Raw genomic sequence first — 19,577 nt, forward strand, 5'->3', positions numbered from 1 at the left:
AAAATTTATACTTGTTGTTAAAATCTCTCTAAAATATCTGATAATTTGATGTGCATATGTCTAATGATGATCTTTGACCCGCAAATGCCTTTTTTTACTTCTTTTACTAGTTCTGCGAAACCGTTAAACTTGCCTTCATGAAAATTTAACCAGCTCTTCATCTTGTCAATACAAGTAAAATGTTTTTTGAATTATTAAAATCGGACGCTCCGTTCTCTTAAAAGTTGAGTTACCGTTTCTGGCACTTTTTGCCCCGTATTTTCGAAACGGCTAGAATAATTGAAATCGGTTGAACCGTGTTCCCGAAATCGTCGACGAAAATTTGTATCCGCATTTTTTCTAAGGTATGCCAAAATGTTCAGAAACCGCTGAAACGTAAAGATATATAAAAATTTTCATTTTACGATTTTTTTGCGATTACTATAACTTACCCTACGGGAAGTTAATAATATATACACATATTTTTAAAAGCAATAAATGCATATAAAGAAGGAAACTACTAATCAACTGTTAGATTATTTAAAATTAAACTGAATACTATTAAATACTAGTTAATTGCTTACAAAACACAAAATACATTTCTTGATGCATTATTAAAATGTTAATAATTTAATTATTAGCTATTAAGCGACTGAAACATAATTTAATAACTTTTATACTAATTAAAACTTTAGTAATGTCTAAATTACTAATATATTTATATTATTATATTATATAATAATATTTTCGACTAATGCTTTAAATTGAGATTATTTTCAGTACAAAACACACTGACATACATTTTATCTTTTACGTGGTTTACTTTTTGACATTATGTTTGGCAAACATTGTTTGATTATATTTAGCTTACCTTTTTGTTTTTATGCCACCGCCTGGGCTAACTACCAACATCATTCTGCTTACTTACAATCTTCGATTCATCGTAGGTGATTAGCAATGTCGAAATGTGTCTAATTCATAAAATATTCCAACTGATAAAAATATATTACAAAATATTGTTTACAAAAATATCTATTCCTTTGACATGACATAATGCTTTGTTTTGCTCCCGGATGTCAAGGCTGACTTGATCGCCACAAATTATTGAATATCTTCGGAGATGTTTAATACACCGTCCGCATAACTTTAATAGTAGCAAACATGTGGTAAAATTTCAATAGAATAAAACAAAGAATAAAAATTATTCATAATGTATTATTTTATAAATATTTTGTTATACATATACATATATATACATATACATATATATATATATATACATATATGTATATACATATACATATATATAATTATATATATATATTAGATTTGTAAATATTTTATCGAGTTTCGAACAAAGAATCCAAGAAGTAATAATAAAACAAAAAAGTTTTTTTAAAAAATCAATTCTTTATTTATTTACTGTCGACGTTTTGGAACTAGGTACGTTCTATCTTCAGGACATCTGTCAAGAAACATGATCTTGATAAGATAAGCAAACAATATGAGTAAAATGAGTAAAATGAGTAAAATTGTGGGAAAAATAATGTACAGAAATATGACAATAAATCAAATTAGTAAAAAACTTTTGTTTTCTTATTACTTTTTAGATTCTTTGTTTGAAGCTCTACAAAAAAATATATATATATATATATATATATATATATATATATATTAATTGTTTAATATGAACAAAACAGCACTCAGATTTGTTTAACACAACTTTATTTTATGATTACAGACGTTTCGAGACCATGGTGTGTCTCATCTTCAGTGTAATTTCAAAAAACAGTTACTTATATACTACACATTCTTTAATAATTTATTTAAATTTCATTTAATTTTTGATATACAAAAAACACCAACTATTCCTTGCAATGCTTGACACAGTACTAAACAAACATATAACACTTACAGAAATATTCTAAACAAATTTGAAGTACTATTTGTTTAGAATATTTCTGTAAGTGTTACATGTTTCTTTAGTACTGTGTCAAGCATTGCAAGGAATAGTTGGTGTTTTTTGTATATCAAAAATTAAATGAAATTTAAATAAATTATTAAAGAATGTGTAGTATATAAGTAACTGTTTTTTGAAATTACACTGAAGATGAGACACACCATGGTCTCGAAACGTCTGTAATCATAAAATAAAGTTGTGTTAAACAAATCTGAGTGCTGTTTTGTTCATATTAAACAATTAATATTCGTTCCACTCATATCATAAAATTCTATATATATATATATATATATATATATATATATATATATATATATATATATATATATATATATAGGATTAAAGAAGAGTTAAATAAAAATGACAAATGATAGACCTAATAAAATAGAGTCAAATATAAACAAATTTATATGTATACATATGCATGTGTGTGTGTCTGTGTGTGTGCATGTGTAAAATTCGAGATATGAACTGCACTCTTTTTTTGCATTATTTATTAAATAATGTTAATTTTACAAATGTTTCAAGAATAGGTTTGTCTAGGATATGTATTCACATCCATATTTTGATTAATATTAATAAATTACACTGATGATGATTCAAATCTCTCAAAATATTTGTAAAATTTAGAAAATTTAATAAATAATGCAAAAAAGTGTGTTTTCATATTTCCTATGTAATATTATTGTCAATAATATTATATATTTATAAATACGCTAAAAGAAACTTTAAAATCATGGTAAAATTCACACAATATACATTAAATATATATGTCCCTATACATATTAACAATTACAGTTAAAAACCAAGGTAATATATATTGATAAATTTCTAATGATTAAAATTCAAATAAAATTAGCATAAAATTGTCAAGATAAAAATTATTTTTGAATATTTACATACTATATAGTCAAATTTTATACATAAAATATATAATGGCTTAATGTTCTATCTAAGTTAGTACTACTATTAACAATCAGTAAAAATATCTTTTAGTAAGTTAGCTTTCACTGGATATATATATATATATATATATATATATATATATGTATGTATGTATGTATAGACATACATACATAAATCATAATTTTAATAAACAATCGAATATGTGTAAAATTGTTGTCAATAAAAATAAATTTCTAATTTTAAAATTTCACTACCGTCGATCTTAAAATATTTTTTTTTTCTTTAAAATTATGATAAATAGTTTCATTGAATCGAGTATATATTATTATTATGTACTAATAGAAATGAACGACAGGGATAAAATTATATATATGATATGCAAATTACCTGGAAAGGATACTTAACTGGAAATCATACTTAGAACAAATTATCTTCACATAAGTCCAAATAAACATCAAAAGATTCTCTATTACAATTACCATCTTCAGAAAATACATATTTGTGAAATGTCCCATCAACACAAATAGCTGTAAACACAAATAACATAATAACCATAAGAATGGTTTATAAATAAACATTTTTTGGCTTTATAAATAAAAATATTTTATTATTAGTATTTATATTACTTACCTATAACAGAATTCCTGGAACTAAACGCGCAAACACAAGCACATTCTGGAGGAACTGTAAATGTAGCTAAAGCCCACTGTGACTCCATATAGTGACCCATAAACCCAATTCTGGATAAACTGCTTCTTTTATTCAATTTTGTATCTTTGAGGGCAAAAATGTGAACAGTTCCTTTATCACTTGAACAACAAAGAAATTCAGAATCTCGACTAAAATTAATACTGCAAGTAAAGAGAAACAATAAACATAAATATAATTAAAAAAAAAGAGTGCGCGTAAGGATCACACGCGATTGAAGTAAAACTTTTAATATTGTATGAGTAGGCAATTAAGATCAAAATAAAAAAAACATCATATTTGAATTTTAAAAATCATCTTTTAATAATCATATAACATCAATAATAATAAGATCTCCTGAGCATCGGCACAGCAGTCCTACTGATATTAAGAGTTTGAATATGATGTGAAGCTTTCTTCCTAATTTTGTTACCTATCTTACCGGGAAATTCAAACCATAAACGTAGAAGTTCATCATTATCGCCACGTTCTATGTACACTAATTTTCCCACACAACCATTAGCTAAGCCATCACTTACATCAATATTAGTTGTTATTATGTAAAATTTATTCAGAACTAAAATTATTTCATACGGCAAAGCCCCGGTATCAATAACCGATTTTTTTGAAACTGCTGACGAATGTATGATTGTTGATCTGTCGCATGGCAACCTACATAAATATCCGTGGCAGTAGATATTATTTTGTCTTCAACGAGATTCAATATAAATTTATTATATTCCATGGCACATTTATTCTCTAAGAAAAGTCTTATTCCATGAGGACATAACATAAAAAACGTGATTCAATTAATGCAAGTTCATATAGGGTTTAGCGCTCGACTTACGCATGACATGACGCGATATGAGTGGATACTCGCGACATCAGCGCTTACGGCGTCGTAGTGTTCAACTACACGTTGGCATTTTCGTTGCATTTGTACGGATTTACACCCGTGTCGCGCCTAAAAATTTTTACACCCATATCGCGCCTAAAGAAGTTTTACTTCAAAAATAGCTTTTTGGTCAATGTTCATTTCATATTTATTGTATATAAATATTTTTACCAATATAAAGTAGCTGTATCAGAACCTCTTCGTAGTTCAATTAATTGTGCACGCATTTGAGAATCCCAAACTCTAATTAATGTGCCTTTAGATGAAGCTGTAGCTATCATTGAACCAGACTGATTTAATGCAAGACATGCTAATGATCCTTGATGCGCATTAATAGTAATAGGAGCTGAGGAAGCACTAGATTCGGTGCTTTCAATTTCCTATAGAAATAGGTTACATGTAGTTAAAAAAGTGATAATGTCAGATACTACATGTACAAGATACAGTTTTCAATTTATTCATAATAAGATGTGAATTCAGTTAAATGAATTGGCAACAAATATAAAAGAATATTATAATTTAAAACATTTTTGTAAATATTGTTTTGTGAATATGTAAGTATAAAAATATTAAACAAAAGTCATAATAATATATAATATAGTATATAATATAATAGAAAGTTAATTTAATTTTAATAATAATGTAGAAAATAAAATCCATAGTTAAGAGGAAAACTTATATGAATTTATTATTAAATAATATGGTGTTTCACTTATAACTTTTTGTGTAGTTTATTAATAAAATATGCAGACAAAAATTTTTACAGGAATTAAAATACTTTAAACCACAACTCATATCTGTTGCTCACATAAAAGATGTGAGTTCTAAAACTATTTAATAGTAAAGATTCTATTTAAAACTCAAGCACAAATAATAAATTATAATCTTTAATTATTTTTAGAGATAATGTTAATTATATCTATAGCTATAGTAATTATATAACTGAAAATATCACTCACCACAACTTGTACGCTTCCAATTTTATGACCAGGAAATACTAATAATTGCTTTTCAGATGATGACAAGGGGCTTATTTCACAAAGGCCTAAAGGATTGTATCTGGTGTCTAGTGAAAATAATTTTTCCAAATTTCTTGGAAACGAAAATAAATGTATTTGATTTTCTAGAATCACTGCCAATCTGATAAATAGATTAGTGAATATTGTCTCACAATACTCAAGTAGCAGCATTCAATACTTACTTATCTTTGCGCAATCTCACACCTCTGACCGCTGAAGAAAATGTTAGTTCTAACACAAATTTTTTAGCTAAGTCATCATATATTAGAACCATGTTATCTGCAAATTTAGGCCTGTTCCCACCTGACACAATCGCAAATAAATTAGTTCTATTGAGTATTTCACATAATGAAATGCTTCCAAAACTTTCTGTATCTGTAGAAAACAACGTATTAAAACAAATTGTAGAATCAACATATTTCAATATCTTTAATACTGATTACCATAATGTGCCTTTTCCACTAAAGGATCTACATTATATATTCTCAATCCACTTTGCATGCAGCATCCAAATAAACCTATAAAATAAACCATGAATTAATTGGCGTATTATAACATATAAATAAACTTGCAAAAACCTTGGTCTTGGTTAAATCGCAGGTTAAGTACATCACGATAAGCCTTATACTTTGCCATAGCGATAGCATACAACTAACTTCCATAACGCAAGTATAATTTAATAAACACCTATTATTATAAATAAACTTTTTAAATAGCAAACCTTAATTTTATTTTTAAATGTTAAAACTGAATGACATGCGAACAGCTGATTAAAATGCCATTTCAAAACAAAGAACATGCTTATCTGACATTGTCAAAATGCAGTACCATTTTCTCAACGTAGATGCCAGTAGTAACGCTCTTGACACCGTGCCTAGACAATATAATGCTTGACACTCTTGACATGATCTCGGAAAACGCGCCAAAAATGACATTTTGTAAAAGCACCGTATAAATTTATGTTGGATTTTATTTTGAATCCTGTTAAAATAATGAATAAAATTCACAAAAATTTCATCATTCAAGCCAAATAAAAAATATAAATATTAAAAAAAAATTTAATGGCGCGCGATTTTGAATGCTGGTAATGTATGAGGCAATAGTAGATAAAAGTATGGATCTAGTGTTTAGGCAACAATATAACGATTAGTTATAATATATATATATATATATATATATATATATACAGTAAACCCTCGCTTTACGCGGCAAGTGCGTACCGTGCAGTATGGGAACCGTGCTATAAGAAACTCGTATTTAACATACAATTCAGGCTAATTCGTAGTGCGTTCTATGGAACCTTACATAGTGCAGTATGGGATCCGTGCTATGAGAGACTCACAGTTGGTACAAATCGCACCATTTTTATCGCGCTGTATGGAGACGAGAAATACCACTTGAAGTAGGAGTAATACGGACGAAATGACATGTAGGGCATTGACACCTTATTCAAAAATTGGCGCGACGCAGTAGTCAGCTCAAACGTGTTCTTAGGCGGCTATTATATAAACAGGCATGTCTAAAAGATAAAAGTCAATAACAAAATTTACATCAATACCCTTTTGCACAACGAACTTATGGGCTGTTGACCAAATACCGTGTAATAAGAAGTCCGTGTAGTCGGAGGGATGTCGGATTTTTAGCTCCGTGTAGTATGGGAACCGTGTATCCAGAGTGCCGTGTAAAGCGAGGGCCTACTGTATATATATATATATATATATATATATATATCGACATCCTGTTGACGACAGGTACACAGATAAATAAGTATCGCTGGTTACTTCAGTGGTTTCCAACCTTTTTACCTACATACATTTTTTTTTAATTGTTGCTGACTTGTTTTTCTAACAATTTAATTTCATAAATACCCAAGTAATATAATTTATTCAAGGGGTTGTAAAAGAAAATGCAATTTTTGCAATGCAAAAATTAGTTTCAAATATGAAATAGTATTTCATATGACCCATCACGAAGTAAACAGTCCACTGTTATTAATTAAGCAAATGCTTCTAATATTTGAAATTCCTTGTTTCACTAAAAAATAAAATTCACAGTATAAATCCGTAAGTGTGTCCAGTTTTCGTTTTCAGATGATTCTGCTGATTGAGCTTGTGCGAATTTGTATTATTTTTAGATTTTTATTTTATACTCATTTCTTCCTAATTAATTGCGCGAAGTTTTAATGAAACTTGCAAATGCTTTTTAGGTATTTTTTTTTTAAAAGAACCAGTGTCAATGTCATTTAATTTTGAACTCAAATTTAATAAATAGTTTTAAAACTTAAGGCAATTTGTCGCAATGAGTTCCAAAGTTTAAATCAACAAAAATAATGAAAATTAAAATCAATAATCAAAAAATGGCCAAAGATTATCCAAAGCCTCAAATATATATATATATATATATATATATATATATATTAGGGTGGTCCTTAAAATGGTCATTTTCGAATTTCCTTGCTCCCAGGGGCTTAAATGGTTCCAAATAGATAAAAAACAATTCTCTGAAAGTTTTAGCTCTCAATATTAACGTTTAGATAGAGCGCAATTCAATCAAAGTTTTGTATGGAAATAGCATGGAAAAATTTTCAAAAATTTTAAAAATGCTTTTCAGATGTAATTTAGCGAACAAAAGAATGAATAAAACTCATTCATTTGTCGCTAAGTTATACCTAAAACATTTTTTTTTAATTTTCAAAAAATTTTCCATGCTGTTTCCATACAAACTTTGATTGAATTGCGCTCTATCTAAACGTTAATAGTAAGAGCTAAAACTTTCAGAGAATTGTTTTTTATCAATTTGGAACCATTTGAGCCCCTGGGAGCAAGGAAATTCAAAAATGACCATTTTAAGGACCACCCTAATATATATATATATATATATATATATATATAAATATATTTTAATAGTTTTGAACTTGATGGTGATATAATAAATTTTATTTGAGTTTAAAGGTTGGGCGTTACCATCAATAAATTCTTAAATATAATTTATTTAATTTTAATTTTTAGTTATATTGATTGCCAATGAATGAAGGCTAAGATGCTAGCCGAAATGTATGGATTTTAAATAAATTTCTAAAACTCTCATACTATTTTTATTGATGTAACGCCCGGTTTCCAAACACAAATAAAATATACATATACATATACATATAACATATATATATATATATATATATATATATATATATATATATATATATATATATATATATATATATTAGATCAGCAACATAAAATACATTATTTCTTTCATACACAAAAACAATAATATAAATTCTTTCAATTATAAAACTTTATTTATATTCTGTTAAAATTCCATTAACACCTAATATCACATTATTTTCATCAATTAAGTTCGCCAACTCCAAATAAAGCTTTCAGTTCATCAATGGATAACTTGCTTGATTGCTGATATTTAGCACCAGTAAGAACAGAATCAGCAATAAGCAACTTTTTATCTTGAAGTGCTTTTATCTTTTCCTCTATTGTATCCTTAGTAATAAACCTGAAGCAGATTAAAAAAAAAAAAAAGATTAAATTAAGTCAGGGTTAGCAAGCATATCAATATTAGAACATCAGAATTCTATGGTATATAAATGACTAAAATCACTCAAAGACATATGCGAGCCTTTATACCTCCAGAAGCATTCACACAAAAATTGAAATGCATAAAACCAATAAACAACATACTGCATTGGAACAATTTTTAGAAATAGTATATTAATAAGCATATCAATATTTTAATTCATCAGAATTCTATAGTATATAAATGACTAAAATCACTCAAAGTCGTATGCGAGCCTTTACACCTCCAGAAGCATTCACACAAAAATTGAAATGCATAAAACCAATAAACAACATACTGCATTGGAACAATTTTTAGAAATAGTATATTAATAAGCATATCAATATTTTAATTCATCAGAATTCTATAGTATATAAATGACTAAAATCCCTCAAAGGCGTATGCAAGCTTTCATACCTCAAGAAGCATTCACACAAAAATTGAAATGCATAAGATCACTCAAAGGCATATGCAAGCTTTCATACCTCAAGAAGCATTCACACAAAAATTTGAATGCATAAGCAACATATCGCGTTGAAGACAATTTTTGAAATAGTATATTAGTAAAATAAAAAAATTTAATATAAGATAACCTATGATTTACTAAAAAAATTACATAATGATTTATCATAATTTGTCTTTGATGGAAATCATACTTATAAATGTGAACTGCTTTTGTTTGTCCAACTCGGTAAATTCGATCTTGTGCTTGGCTTTCAAGCTGTGGATTCCAGTGTAAATCTAACAAAATAAGATGGTTACCTCCTACAAGATTCAATCCCACACCACCAGCAGTGAGAGACAATAGCATGATCTACGGGATAATATTTTTTTTAAATTTTTCACAATTCACAACATTTTTAATCACTTATCATTAACTGACAAATTCTATGGAACTACATTACCTTTGGATTCTTATTTGGTGTGTTGAATTTATCAACTATCTCTGCTCGATCTTTCACTGGGACTGTTCCACATAATACTATGGAACTTAGTTCTAAACTCTTTAAATATTTTTCCAACAAGTGTAGGACTGAAGTCCATTGTGAAACTACAATTACTTTATCACCATCTTCTATTTTCTCCATTATTAAGTCGAGAACCAATCGAAGCTAGATAAAAAAAAATGATTCAATTAAAATATTCAAATTACCATATAGTAAAAAGCCTAGCTTATATATATATATATATATATATATATATATATATATATATACAAAATGTTTGCACAAACTTTATTTGTCTCATAAGATATGTCTTATCTTCAGTGTAATTTCTTACAGTAAAAAGTAAGTAATTAACACATTATAAAATATTAATTATAAATTATATTTAAATACGGATGAATTATCAACATCCTGTTGCAAGGCTTGACACTACTGAAAATGTAAAATGTGTGTGGGAATATTTAAAAAGAAAATTATTAAGTTAGTTCCTTTTGTGAAATAATATTTGGTGAACATCAAAACCAAACCTATGGTGTTTGACCATTGAGTTGACTGAGTGTAGTGTGTTCATATTTACATTTTAATATTCGATCGACTCTAAAAAAACAAAATTCTGTATATATATACATATATTTAAATTTTTTATATATAATAATGAATGAGAAATTCATTGAATAATTATAAAATCTTACTTTTGAGCTGATTCTATCTTTACTGAAAACTGGGTTGTTTTTGCTCATAATATTGCCTGTGTTCTTCTCTGCCTGTGATTCATCTTTTGCATCATCATCCAACATTAAATCATTCAGTTTCTCAAGTATGTCGGTATCCTCAAAGTTCTCATTGGAATCATTCGCACATATGTCATCATCCAGCATCTGTTTTGAATATTCATAAAAATAGCTTGTGAATGTTTTGTGAATAATATATTAAATTTTTTTACTTACATTAAAAATTAAAGAACAATGAGAACAAATTTGCCGTAATCTGCACAACAAAACTAAAATTTGGAATGTTTTAATTTCTTCACTACCACCCCCCAATATTTTGCTCATTTTCTTGTGTGCTTTTTCGTAAACTTGTTTGTTATCTAAAATTAAATAACAGAGTAGGTATAAATATATGTTCGTTTACTTGAATTAGTGCATGAAATGCAGTGAGAAGATAACTTACATTTATTAGATGATGCAAATGGATGATTTTCATTTCTTGCAGCACGCTGTTCTAAAAAGTCGGCAAATAAAGACTGAGAATATAACAAAACCTGCAAATAAAAATACAAAATAAAATTTTAACAATTCAAATCAAACTAAATATGAAAATTTTAAAGTTTTTCTAACTTTCTGGTAAACCATCATCTCTTCTCTGTCAAGAGTAACATCAAAAGAATGAATTTCTTTTTCAGGAAGCGAAGAAAGTTGACCATCAATCTGGAGTTGAGCTTTAGTTCTTCTTAGAAGTAAGCTTTTCAATATTGTATTTAATCTCTGTTGTCCACCTGCTGTCTTATTTACAACCCACCTTTTCCAATGCTAAAAAAAAGCATTAGTATATATGCGTTACAATTGCAAATATTTTTTCATAATATTTAAAAACATATTTATATCTTACAGCTAAGTCATCAAAGGGACGACAGCGCAAAAACTTAAGCAAGGCATAGAGATCATGTTCTTTATTTTGAATTGGCGTGCCAGTAAGTGCCCAGCGTTTCCTAAATTGACAAAATTATTAAGCTTGTATTATAGAAGTTTAATATAAGGAGTGAAATTTTTAACCTATCTCTATTGAAATAAAATAAATTATTACCTGGCTAATAAATCACAAACAGCTGCAGAGGACTTTGCCTTGTCATTGCGAATAATATGGGCTTCATCCAATATAATTCGTTTCCATTTAATATTAAATATGTTTCCCTGGGGCTAAGTTATAACAATAGTAGAATAAATATCAAATGAGTTGGAAATAAAGTAAATATAATGTATTGGTATAAACAAATGAAAAAAATGTAATGTTAAATGTTAAAATGTGCAATGCATACGTCTCACAAATTTTGTTTCTCCGTATTTAAAAAAAGAAGAATGTATATTATTATATATAATATGTATTTTTATCATTTTTTTTAATAAAACTAGAATATATAAAATTTTACCGGAATATGATCTCGAGAAACTATGTTATAGGTAGTTATAACCATATCTTGGCCAGCTAAATATTTGGGTCTGACAGTCTCTCTCTTAGCACCATGATGTAAATGTACAGTTAAACTGTTTCTTCTACAACGTCGCTCAACCTCCAGCTCCCATTGCTTCAATAAACTAGCCGGGCATATGACAAGAGTTCCTCCAGGTAAAACTGTAAACGTAAAATGTGAAATAGAAACTAATTGCACTTTTAACACAATTGAATTAGAAAACATCAATCAGGATTTCTATAGTTAACTTGAGTAGCTTGAAAAATAACAAAACAAACTTAATAATGCATCTCATTAACACAAATTGATACACCCCAAGACTAATGTGTGTTATTATTTTCATTTCTTCTATTATGAACAAGCCAAAATGCCAAAAATAAAGAACTTACTTCTTAAGTGAGTTCTTTGAAGTAATAAACAACAAAATAATGCTGATGCCTAATCTTATTTATTTAAGAACTAATATTTGTAAAATCTAGTAATAAAAACAATTTAAACAATTTTTTATTTGCTTAGACGTATATGATTTTGTTGGTATTTGGAGTGTATTAATATATTATTTTATAGTGTTAGTTATAGAAATCCATTAATCAATATTTTACCACCATAAACTGCTATAACAAAATATTTTTTACTTACATGAATATTTGTGTACACCAAAAAATAATTACATTATACAATAACATATATGTACCTAATATATACAGTAGAACTCCACCTTATGATCTAAATTCATTCCGTAACCAGGCTTGCATGTCAAATTGATCGTATCTCAAAGCAATTTTTTCCATATAAATACATTGAAATGCTATTAATTAGTAAACAAAAATAAATAAAACTTTATTGCTAAAATCAAATACAAATTCTGCAAAAACATAGCAAATTACTAAATAAAAAATGACCAAATAGCCATTATATTAGTTTTTGCATTTAAGGAAACTATTTCTTAACTTTCCAAATTATAGTATTGGGAAAATGTATTAGACAAAACAATTCTGATGCTCAACCAATTGCATCTTTTTGGGAGTGATTTTTATCTACAGATTCTTCATCTTTATCCCACATTGAACAACATATTATTGAATATTAATGAATTTAAATTTTTAACTTCAAAATAATTTGCTACAAATATTTGTGTGACGGTTAAATGTGACTTTTCATATGAAATTAGATAAACCTTGCCTCTTACTCGCACGTATCTCGAATTTTTCCAGTATGACGAAGCAAAAAATCGCTCCTTTGGCAACTCGTATCTCGAAAAACTCAAATAATAAGTCGCTCATAAGGCGGAGTCCACTATAAATTTAAAACCAACTTACTTTTCTTTTTGTTTTTATCAATCCATGAACCCTCCTCATCATTTGATTCTCTGTCCTCTTCATCGCTAATTTCATGCTCTTTATCATAAAGAACTAAAGATATCATTGTCAACGTTTTCCCCAAACCCATGTCATCAGCTAAATTAAATTAAATATTAAAGAAACTAATTTTTTAAATAGCAAGAGAAAACCAACCTAAAATGCCACCAGGCGGCTTCTGAGATTCCCTCCAAATTAACCATGCCAATGCCCTTAATTGATGTCTCATAAGTTCAACTTTAACATTTACTGGTTGTTTTGCTAATGTATTTTCATCTGGGCAGGTGGCAAGCGAGCCATGTAAATTCTTCAATGTGTCCACTGTCAATAATTTTTGGGTGCCAAACGTATCAAGTGCTACAAAAAAGAACAATTAAATATTTCAATATCAATATACCATAGCTCAAGAATTGTATTATACCCTGTTTTCCAAATGTTTTAGGTGCTATATTGTCAATATTTTCAAATCCCATCACTTTCATATCTGCCTCTGAAGAACCTTCTGAAAGTATTATGAATATTTGGTTATAATTATGTATGTATAAAACAAAGACTGAAGTGGTGTATAACATCAATAAAAGATCCAAATTCCAAATTTATTACTAAGCAGCAAAATGCTCGCCGAAAAATTCAGTTAGTTTTACATATGTTAAAAAATTGGTAAATATATATTTTTGGAAAAATCCTCTTTTCATTAAAGCCCCAGCTAGTTCACACAAATGACACACATCAGGCCCTTACTCCTTCCTAAAAATTATCATGTTTGTAAAATAGTCCAAAATTGTTATAAATACAACAGATTTACAACATGTTTATATTACATACAATGTTTAATTTGTGTTTATATTGTGAAAAAAAAAAACTTTTAACTAAACTATAACAGTGTCATCAAAGACTCTGTTATGATAACATTCTTCCTTGCTTGTTTATATGTAAAATGCGCTTGATCGCTCGCAAATAGATATATACTTTCACAGTTTTCACTACCAAGCGTAAGCATAACATAACATTGTCATGACGATGCTATGTTATGAGCTCTGTTAAGGCAGAACTGCATATATATAAACCCATATTGCCCATATATAAAACATGTAACAATGGGGCTTGCAATATATATATATATATATATATATATATATATATATATATATATATATATGTATATATTATATACATATATCACACATACATGTGTGTAATATGAGTACATACATGTATAAATATATATATGGATATATAACTGCAAGCACTATAGATGTATTAAAATCATGTTAGGGTTTTAAACACCATCAATAATTTTTTACTCACTATCAACTATAAACATCTTCGCAATTTTTTCTGCATGGTTTCGTACATCTAGAATTAATTGTTCCTTTGCTTCTAATATTCTTTTTCCATTGTCTTCTAATGTATCTAGTTTTAAAGTGCTAATCATGTTCTGTGGAAAGAAGTTTTATGTTGTTATTGATAATGATAAATAATAGTTGATAATGATAAATAATAGTTGATAATTGAATAAAATTGTAATAAATTGATAAATGCATCCAAATAATTAAATAATATGTGATAAATAATACTTACATGAATCTTGCGCAATTTCTCTCTCATATCATCTAGCTTTTTTTTTTCTTTTTCAAATTCTTCCAGGGTTACATATTTTGTGGTAGGGGGAGAAATTATTTTAACTTCTTCTACTTCTTTATCTGAAGAATCATTGCTATCCTATAAACAAAAAAAAATAATTAAAAATTAAATATTTTATGAAAATAATAATTTGATAATTCTAAAACCAGTCAGTAAATATTAACTGTGCCATTAAAAGAAAATATGCCAAAACATCAATATTTTTTATAAATTTGAATAATACATAATATCTATGCAACAATAAGTGAAAATAAATATATTTACTTATGTTATTTATGAATTAAAAAAAACTCAAAAATATATTTAAAATAAATTATAACTTAAGGAGATGCAGATTGTCTGACCTTATTTACAAATATTGGTTTCAAGTTCTTATGTTATTGAATGTATTTATTTACCTGGTCACTTTCTTCAACAACAATAATGGAACTCTTAGATTGTTCAACTAGAAGAACACTTTGGTCAGCTTTACTTTGTAAGTTATCATCTTCAGCTATTGTCTCCAATGAAGAATCAAGTGCTGTAACATTTGCTGACTCTATTTGAGTATTTTCTATTTTTGGTTTCACATAAAATGATGAGCACATTGTGGGTGCACCAATTTCATAATTGTCTTCAACTTCCTGCAAATACTTATTAAATTTTAATTCCATTGAAACCGAACTATTATCATCGTAAGAATCATTAATAATCTCTCGGTAATGTTTGGTGCTTTCTAAATCATTTATCGGATTCACAACAGTATGTAGTGAAACAGACTTTTGCAATATAATACTGCTTTTAGAAATCATATCTTCTTTATTTGATGTTTCAATTTCTTGACTATTATTGACAGTTTCTGACGTTTCAATTACAGTCTGACTAGAATTTGGTTCACTAACATTCATATGAGTTTCTAGACAATTCATGGTATCTTTATTTGATGTTTCAATTTCTTGACTATTATTGACCGTTTCTGACGTTTCAATTAAAGCCTGACTAGAATTTGGTTCACTAACATTCATATGAGTTTCTAGACAATTCATGGTATCTTGTAAATGTAAATCCTCACATTTTTCCAGTTTTTCACCTTCTTTCTTAGAATCTCTCATGCCCACATCTTCCTCAATACTTTCTTTTTCTGGTTCAGATGAAATTCTACTCATGTCTTCACTAACATCTGCATTAACATCGGTATGTTCTTTGTGAGCAACTAATTGAAAGCTTCTATTTGAAGGATTTAATTTTTTATTCAAGTGCCGCATACTGTCATTTGGAGAAAATAATCTAGATCGCTTATTACTCAATCGTTCAAAAGCAGTTTTAGGTGTGTTATAATTCGCTTTGAATTGAGAATCAGAATTATCACATAATTCATCTGATGAACCCTCACTGTCATACGAATTGTCATGTATGTTTGATTCGGTTGTGACACTTTCGACTTCTTGTATAATGGATGGACTATTAAGAGAATCATCCTAAAATAAAAAGAATCAAGATTATAAGTATGAGATTATAATTACTTCTCATATTTAGTAGTATGAATGAAGAGCCAAAACATACCTGAAGCTAAATTAAGTAATATGCCTCAAACCTTTTGAGTTAATAAAGATTTAATATTAAGTATTTCAAAAGTTGTCTAACTAAAATGACTTTCAGCTAAAGAAAACCATTACGTAAGTAGTAATACTATTGTACAAACTGATACAATACCTTTCAGTAATATGAACGTGCTATTGATGTTAATTACCAAACATATCATTACAAAATATAAAGTTAATATGACAATTATAATCATTCTTTGAAAAGCCATTTTCTAGAAAGTTTAAGCACTTTTTACTGTAATGACCAAAAAGTATCAAGTTGGATTTACTTAACGTAATTATTATTACGATATATTATATTATTACTTTATATATACCAATATAAAGAAGTAGTTTGATTCAATAGAGTAAAAATTTGACATTCTAACAGTACTAGAGTCCAGTTTGAATTTTTGTTATTTATGCTATGCATCGAAATATTTAATTTTACTATAGATAAAACAATTTAAAAATTTATATCAACCACATAGATCGACTTATAAAAAAAAGTAACAATTATTAAAAAAAATGTCATCATTTAGGTTGCTTCAAATACATATACTAAAAAGTACCAAATATTTCTAGTGCTATCAATATAAGACAGACATCAATAAGTTATGCAGTATCTAAAAGTATGATAACCAATAAGAAACTAACGTCAGATGAACTGATGTACGTTGTATGCCTTCTAATTCCCAAACTCCTGCGAGTACTAGGCGAAAACACCTCGGCTTCGTCACTTTCTTCATCTGAGCTTACAACACGTATAGTTTTGCGAGACTTAGGTTTTAGCATGATTTCGTCTTCACTAGACGTTGTTTCGGAATCATCTAAATAAAACGAGACAATATCAGCAGATCATACCGAACTTAAATATACATCATTCCCATACCTGTATTAGTTCTAAAAGACATTGTTTTAAATTTAATTAAGACACTTTTACTAAACACGTATAAAACTCTATAACAACAAAGATATTAAAACAAAACGTTTTCAACGACCTGCACACACACAGATAAAACAAGTATGTACGAGTACGACTGACACATAGCATAGAGACGTTTGTTTTGTTTTTACCGATCGCATTTACTTGAAACAAAACGCGGGTGAATATTTAACACGTTGCCAACATCAGCATAAAGCAAGGCAAGAAATGTTTTGTTAACCATAGACCTTATATACATGGACTGCTAGTCTCCATACATTTCTCAGGTACAAAAATGTCAAAAGATATTTAATTTCGCGGCCGAGATATGTCAAAAATACGAACACGTCAATTGCACTCGATCGCTTAAACGTCAAATGAAAGTCCGTGTGTTCGAAATTATTGGGAAAATATTATATAATATACAATTTATGTTGAACTAATGAATGTAATGAACTATTTATTCATTCATTGATTTTAGTTATACAAAGTGCTCAAGGAAAATTAGAAAAAAAAATTAAAAAAATATTTTGCATATCATAAAATTCACTGAAAATAAGAACAGTTGGCTAGAGCTATTATGAGAAATTAGAAAGAAATGACGACATATTTGTTTAAATGTAATATATTTATTATTGGTGTTTAAAAAGCACAATTTCCGTGTGAAAGCGGCGTACATGTTTATCAACTTCGCTTTTTTATGTTCTTCATGGTGCATTCTATTTGTTAAGTACATTTTACCACAGACCAAACACATTTTAGAAGACATTTTACTTCTTATTAGATTTTGTCTGTTTCTAACAATTTTAAAACGGGTATTTTTATCCACCTTTAGGTAAAAAACACGAGCGATCAAACATCTCGTGAACCCAAGTAACTGTAAAATTTAAGCGATCGAGAGCATTCGACTAATCTCGGGAAAGCTCGTGTTCGTATTTGACATATCTCGGCCGCGAAATTACATTGCATTATAGGCCCTAGTTGCATATATTATATTGTCTAGACTTGCATGGTATCGTGTCTTAAGGCTAATTGCAGAAACTTCTCGTACCAAAAATTAAAATTTTTAAAAAAGATTCAAGATTTTTTTTATACTTTAAGAAAAAATAGATTTATGAGAATTTTGAAATTTTAAAAATTTGTTTTTTTTGTCAGTTAGTCAGAAATATTTTGGAAATTTCGAACTATTTAAATTTTTATCAGTTATTCAATTCTTCAATACAAATAAAATGGTTTGAATCATTCAAATCGGCCGCTCCGTCATCTTATAAAATAAAGTACCATTTTTGGCACTTTTTGCCCCGTATCTTCAAAACGGCTAGACGGCTAGACCTGTTTTTGCCAAAAACTAAACATCAGCACGTTTCCCTGTCAATACAAATTGAATGTTTTTTGAATTATTCAAATCGGTTGATTCGTGTGTACGAAATCGTCGACAAAAATTGGTCCCACGCACACACGCGCACTTATTTGTTTGCCAAAATGTTCTGAAGCCTTTGAAACGTAACATAATTTTAATTTTCGATTTTTTTGCAATTACTATAAATTACCCTACGGGAAGTTAAAAACACAAAATCTTAGTTTCTTTTTCTCATGGCAGTAAATATAGAATTCACTTTTCAGAGGAAATTAAAAACAAGAAAAATTATGTGATTATCAAAGTTTGAATTTAATAAAAACTAAATAAAATATTTACATATTTTTATATTATCACTATAGCAAACCCGACGAACTCCGTTTCGCCACCAGATAGTTTCGTGAGAAAGTTGAAGAAATTTTTTGTTTGTTTTATATTTGAAAAGAAAAAATTTGATTTTATTGCACAACAGTAATGAATTTATTTCGATTACAAAAATGAAGTATTTTTTAGTTGAACTTCTCTAAGTAAATGAAAGTGAATCCGCAAATTATCCTTTTCATTGAAGTGCTCTTTGGTA

General features: G+C 28.0%; 2 protein-coding genes across 4 annotated transcripts; both read right to left on the reverse strand.

The window, feature by feature from the left end:
• Window positions 1-3,109: 3,109 nt before the first annotated feature.
• Window positions 3,110-6,204, reverse strand: LOC113377947 (WD repeat domain phosphoinositide-interacting protein 4-like). Of its 2 annotated transcripts, none has more exons than XM_026618414.1 (7): window positions 6,025-6,204; window positions 5,890-5,964; window positions 5,629-5,821; window positions 5,387-5,519; window positions 4,599-4,807; window positions 3,476-3,696; window positions 3,110-3,372 (listed from the first exon to the last, which is right to left on the reverse strand). In XM_026618414.1, the coding sequence occupies exons 1-7, from the start codon at window positions 6,080-6,082 to the stop codon at window positions 3,263-3,265; spliced, it is 999 nt and encodes a 332-aa protein (XP_026474199.1). In that variant the 5' UTR covers window positions 6,083-6,204; the 3' UTR covers window positions 3,110-3,262. The 2 variants fall into 2 exon arrangements, with proteins under 2 accessions (XP_026474199.1, XP_026474198.1); XM_026618413.1 differs by having other exon boundaries at window positions 3,263-3,372; window positions 5,387-5,567.
• Window positions 6,205-8,762: 2,558 nt separating this feature from the next.
• LOC113376607 (transcription termination factor 2) lies at window positions 8,763-17,786 on the reverse strand. 2 transcript variants are annotated; one of them, XM_026616587.1, is made up of 18 exons: window positions 17,608-17,786; window positions 17,373-17,545; window positions 15,552-16,610; window positions 15,091-15,231; window positions 14,818-14,947; window positions 13,931-14,011; window positions 13,666-13,866; window positions 13,471-13,608; window positions 12,110-12,312; window positions 11,767-11,879; window positions 11,572-11,671; window positions 11,301-11,492; window positions 11,134-11,224; window positions 10,908-11,050; window positions 10,653-10,838; window positions 9,919-10,125; window positions 9,670-9,827; window positions 8,763-8,953 (listed from the first exon to the last, which is right to left on the reverse strand). In XM_026616587.1, exons 1-18 carry the CDS (start codon window positions 17,627-17,629, stop codon window positions 8,794-8,796), a joined length of 3,498 nt encoding a protein of 1,165 aa, XP_026472372.1. In that variant the 5' UTR covers window positions 17,630-17,786; the 3' UTR covers window positions 8,763-8,793. The 2 variants fall into 2 exon arrangements, with proteins under 2 accessions (XP_026472372.1, XP_026472373.1); XM_026616588.1 differs by lacking the exons at window positions 8,763-8,953; window positions 9,670-9,827; window positions 9,919-10,125 and adding an exon at window positions 10,467-10,557.
• Window positions 17,787-19,577: the final 1,791 nt, after the last annotated feature.

This window comes from Ctenocephalides felis, unplaced genomic scaffold, assembly GCF_003426905.1.
Source record: "Ctenocephalides felis isolate EL2017-DRISC unplaced genomic scaffold, ASM342690v1 CF-g0.4_SCAFFOLD_01886, whole genome shotgun sequence".
Lineage (NCBI taxonomy): Eukaryota > Metazoa > Arthropoda > Insecta > Siphonaptera > Pulicidae > Ctenocephalides > Ctenocephalides felis.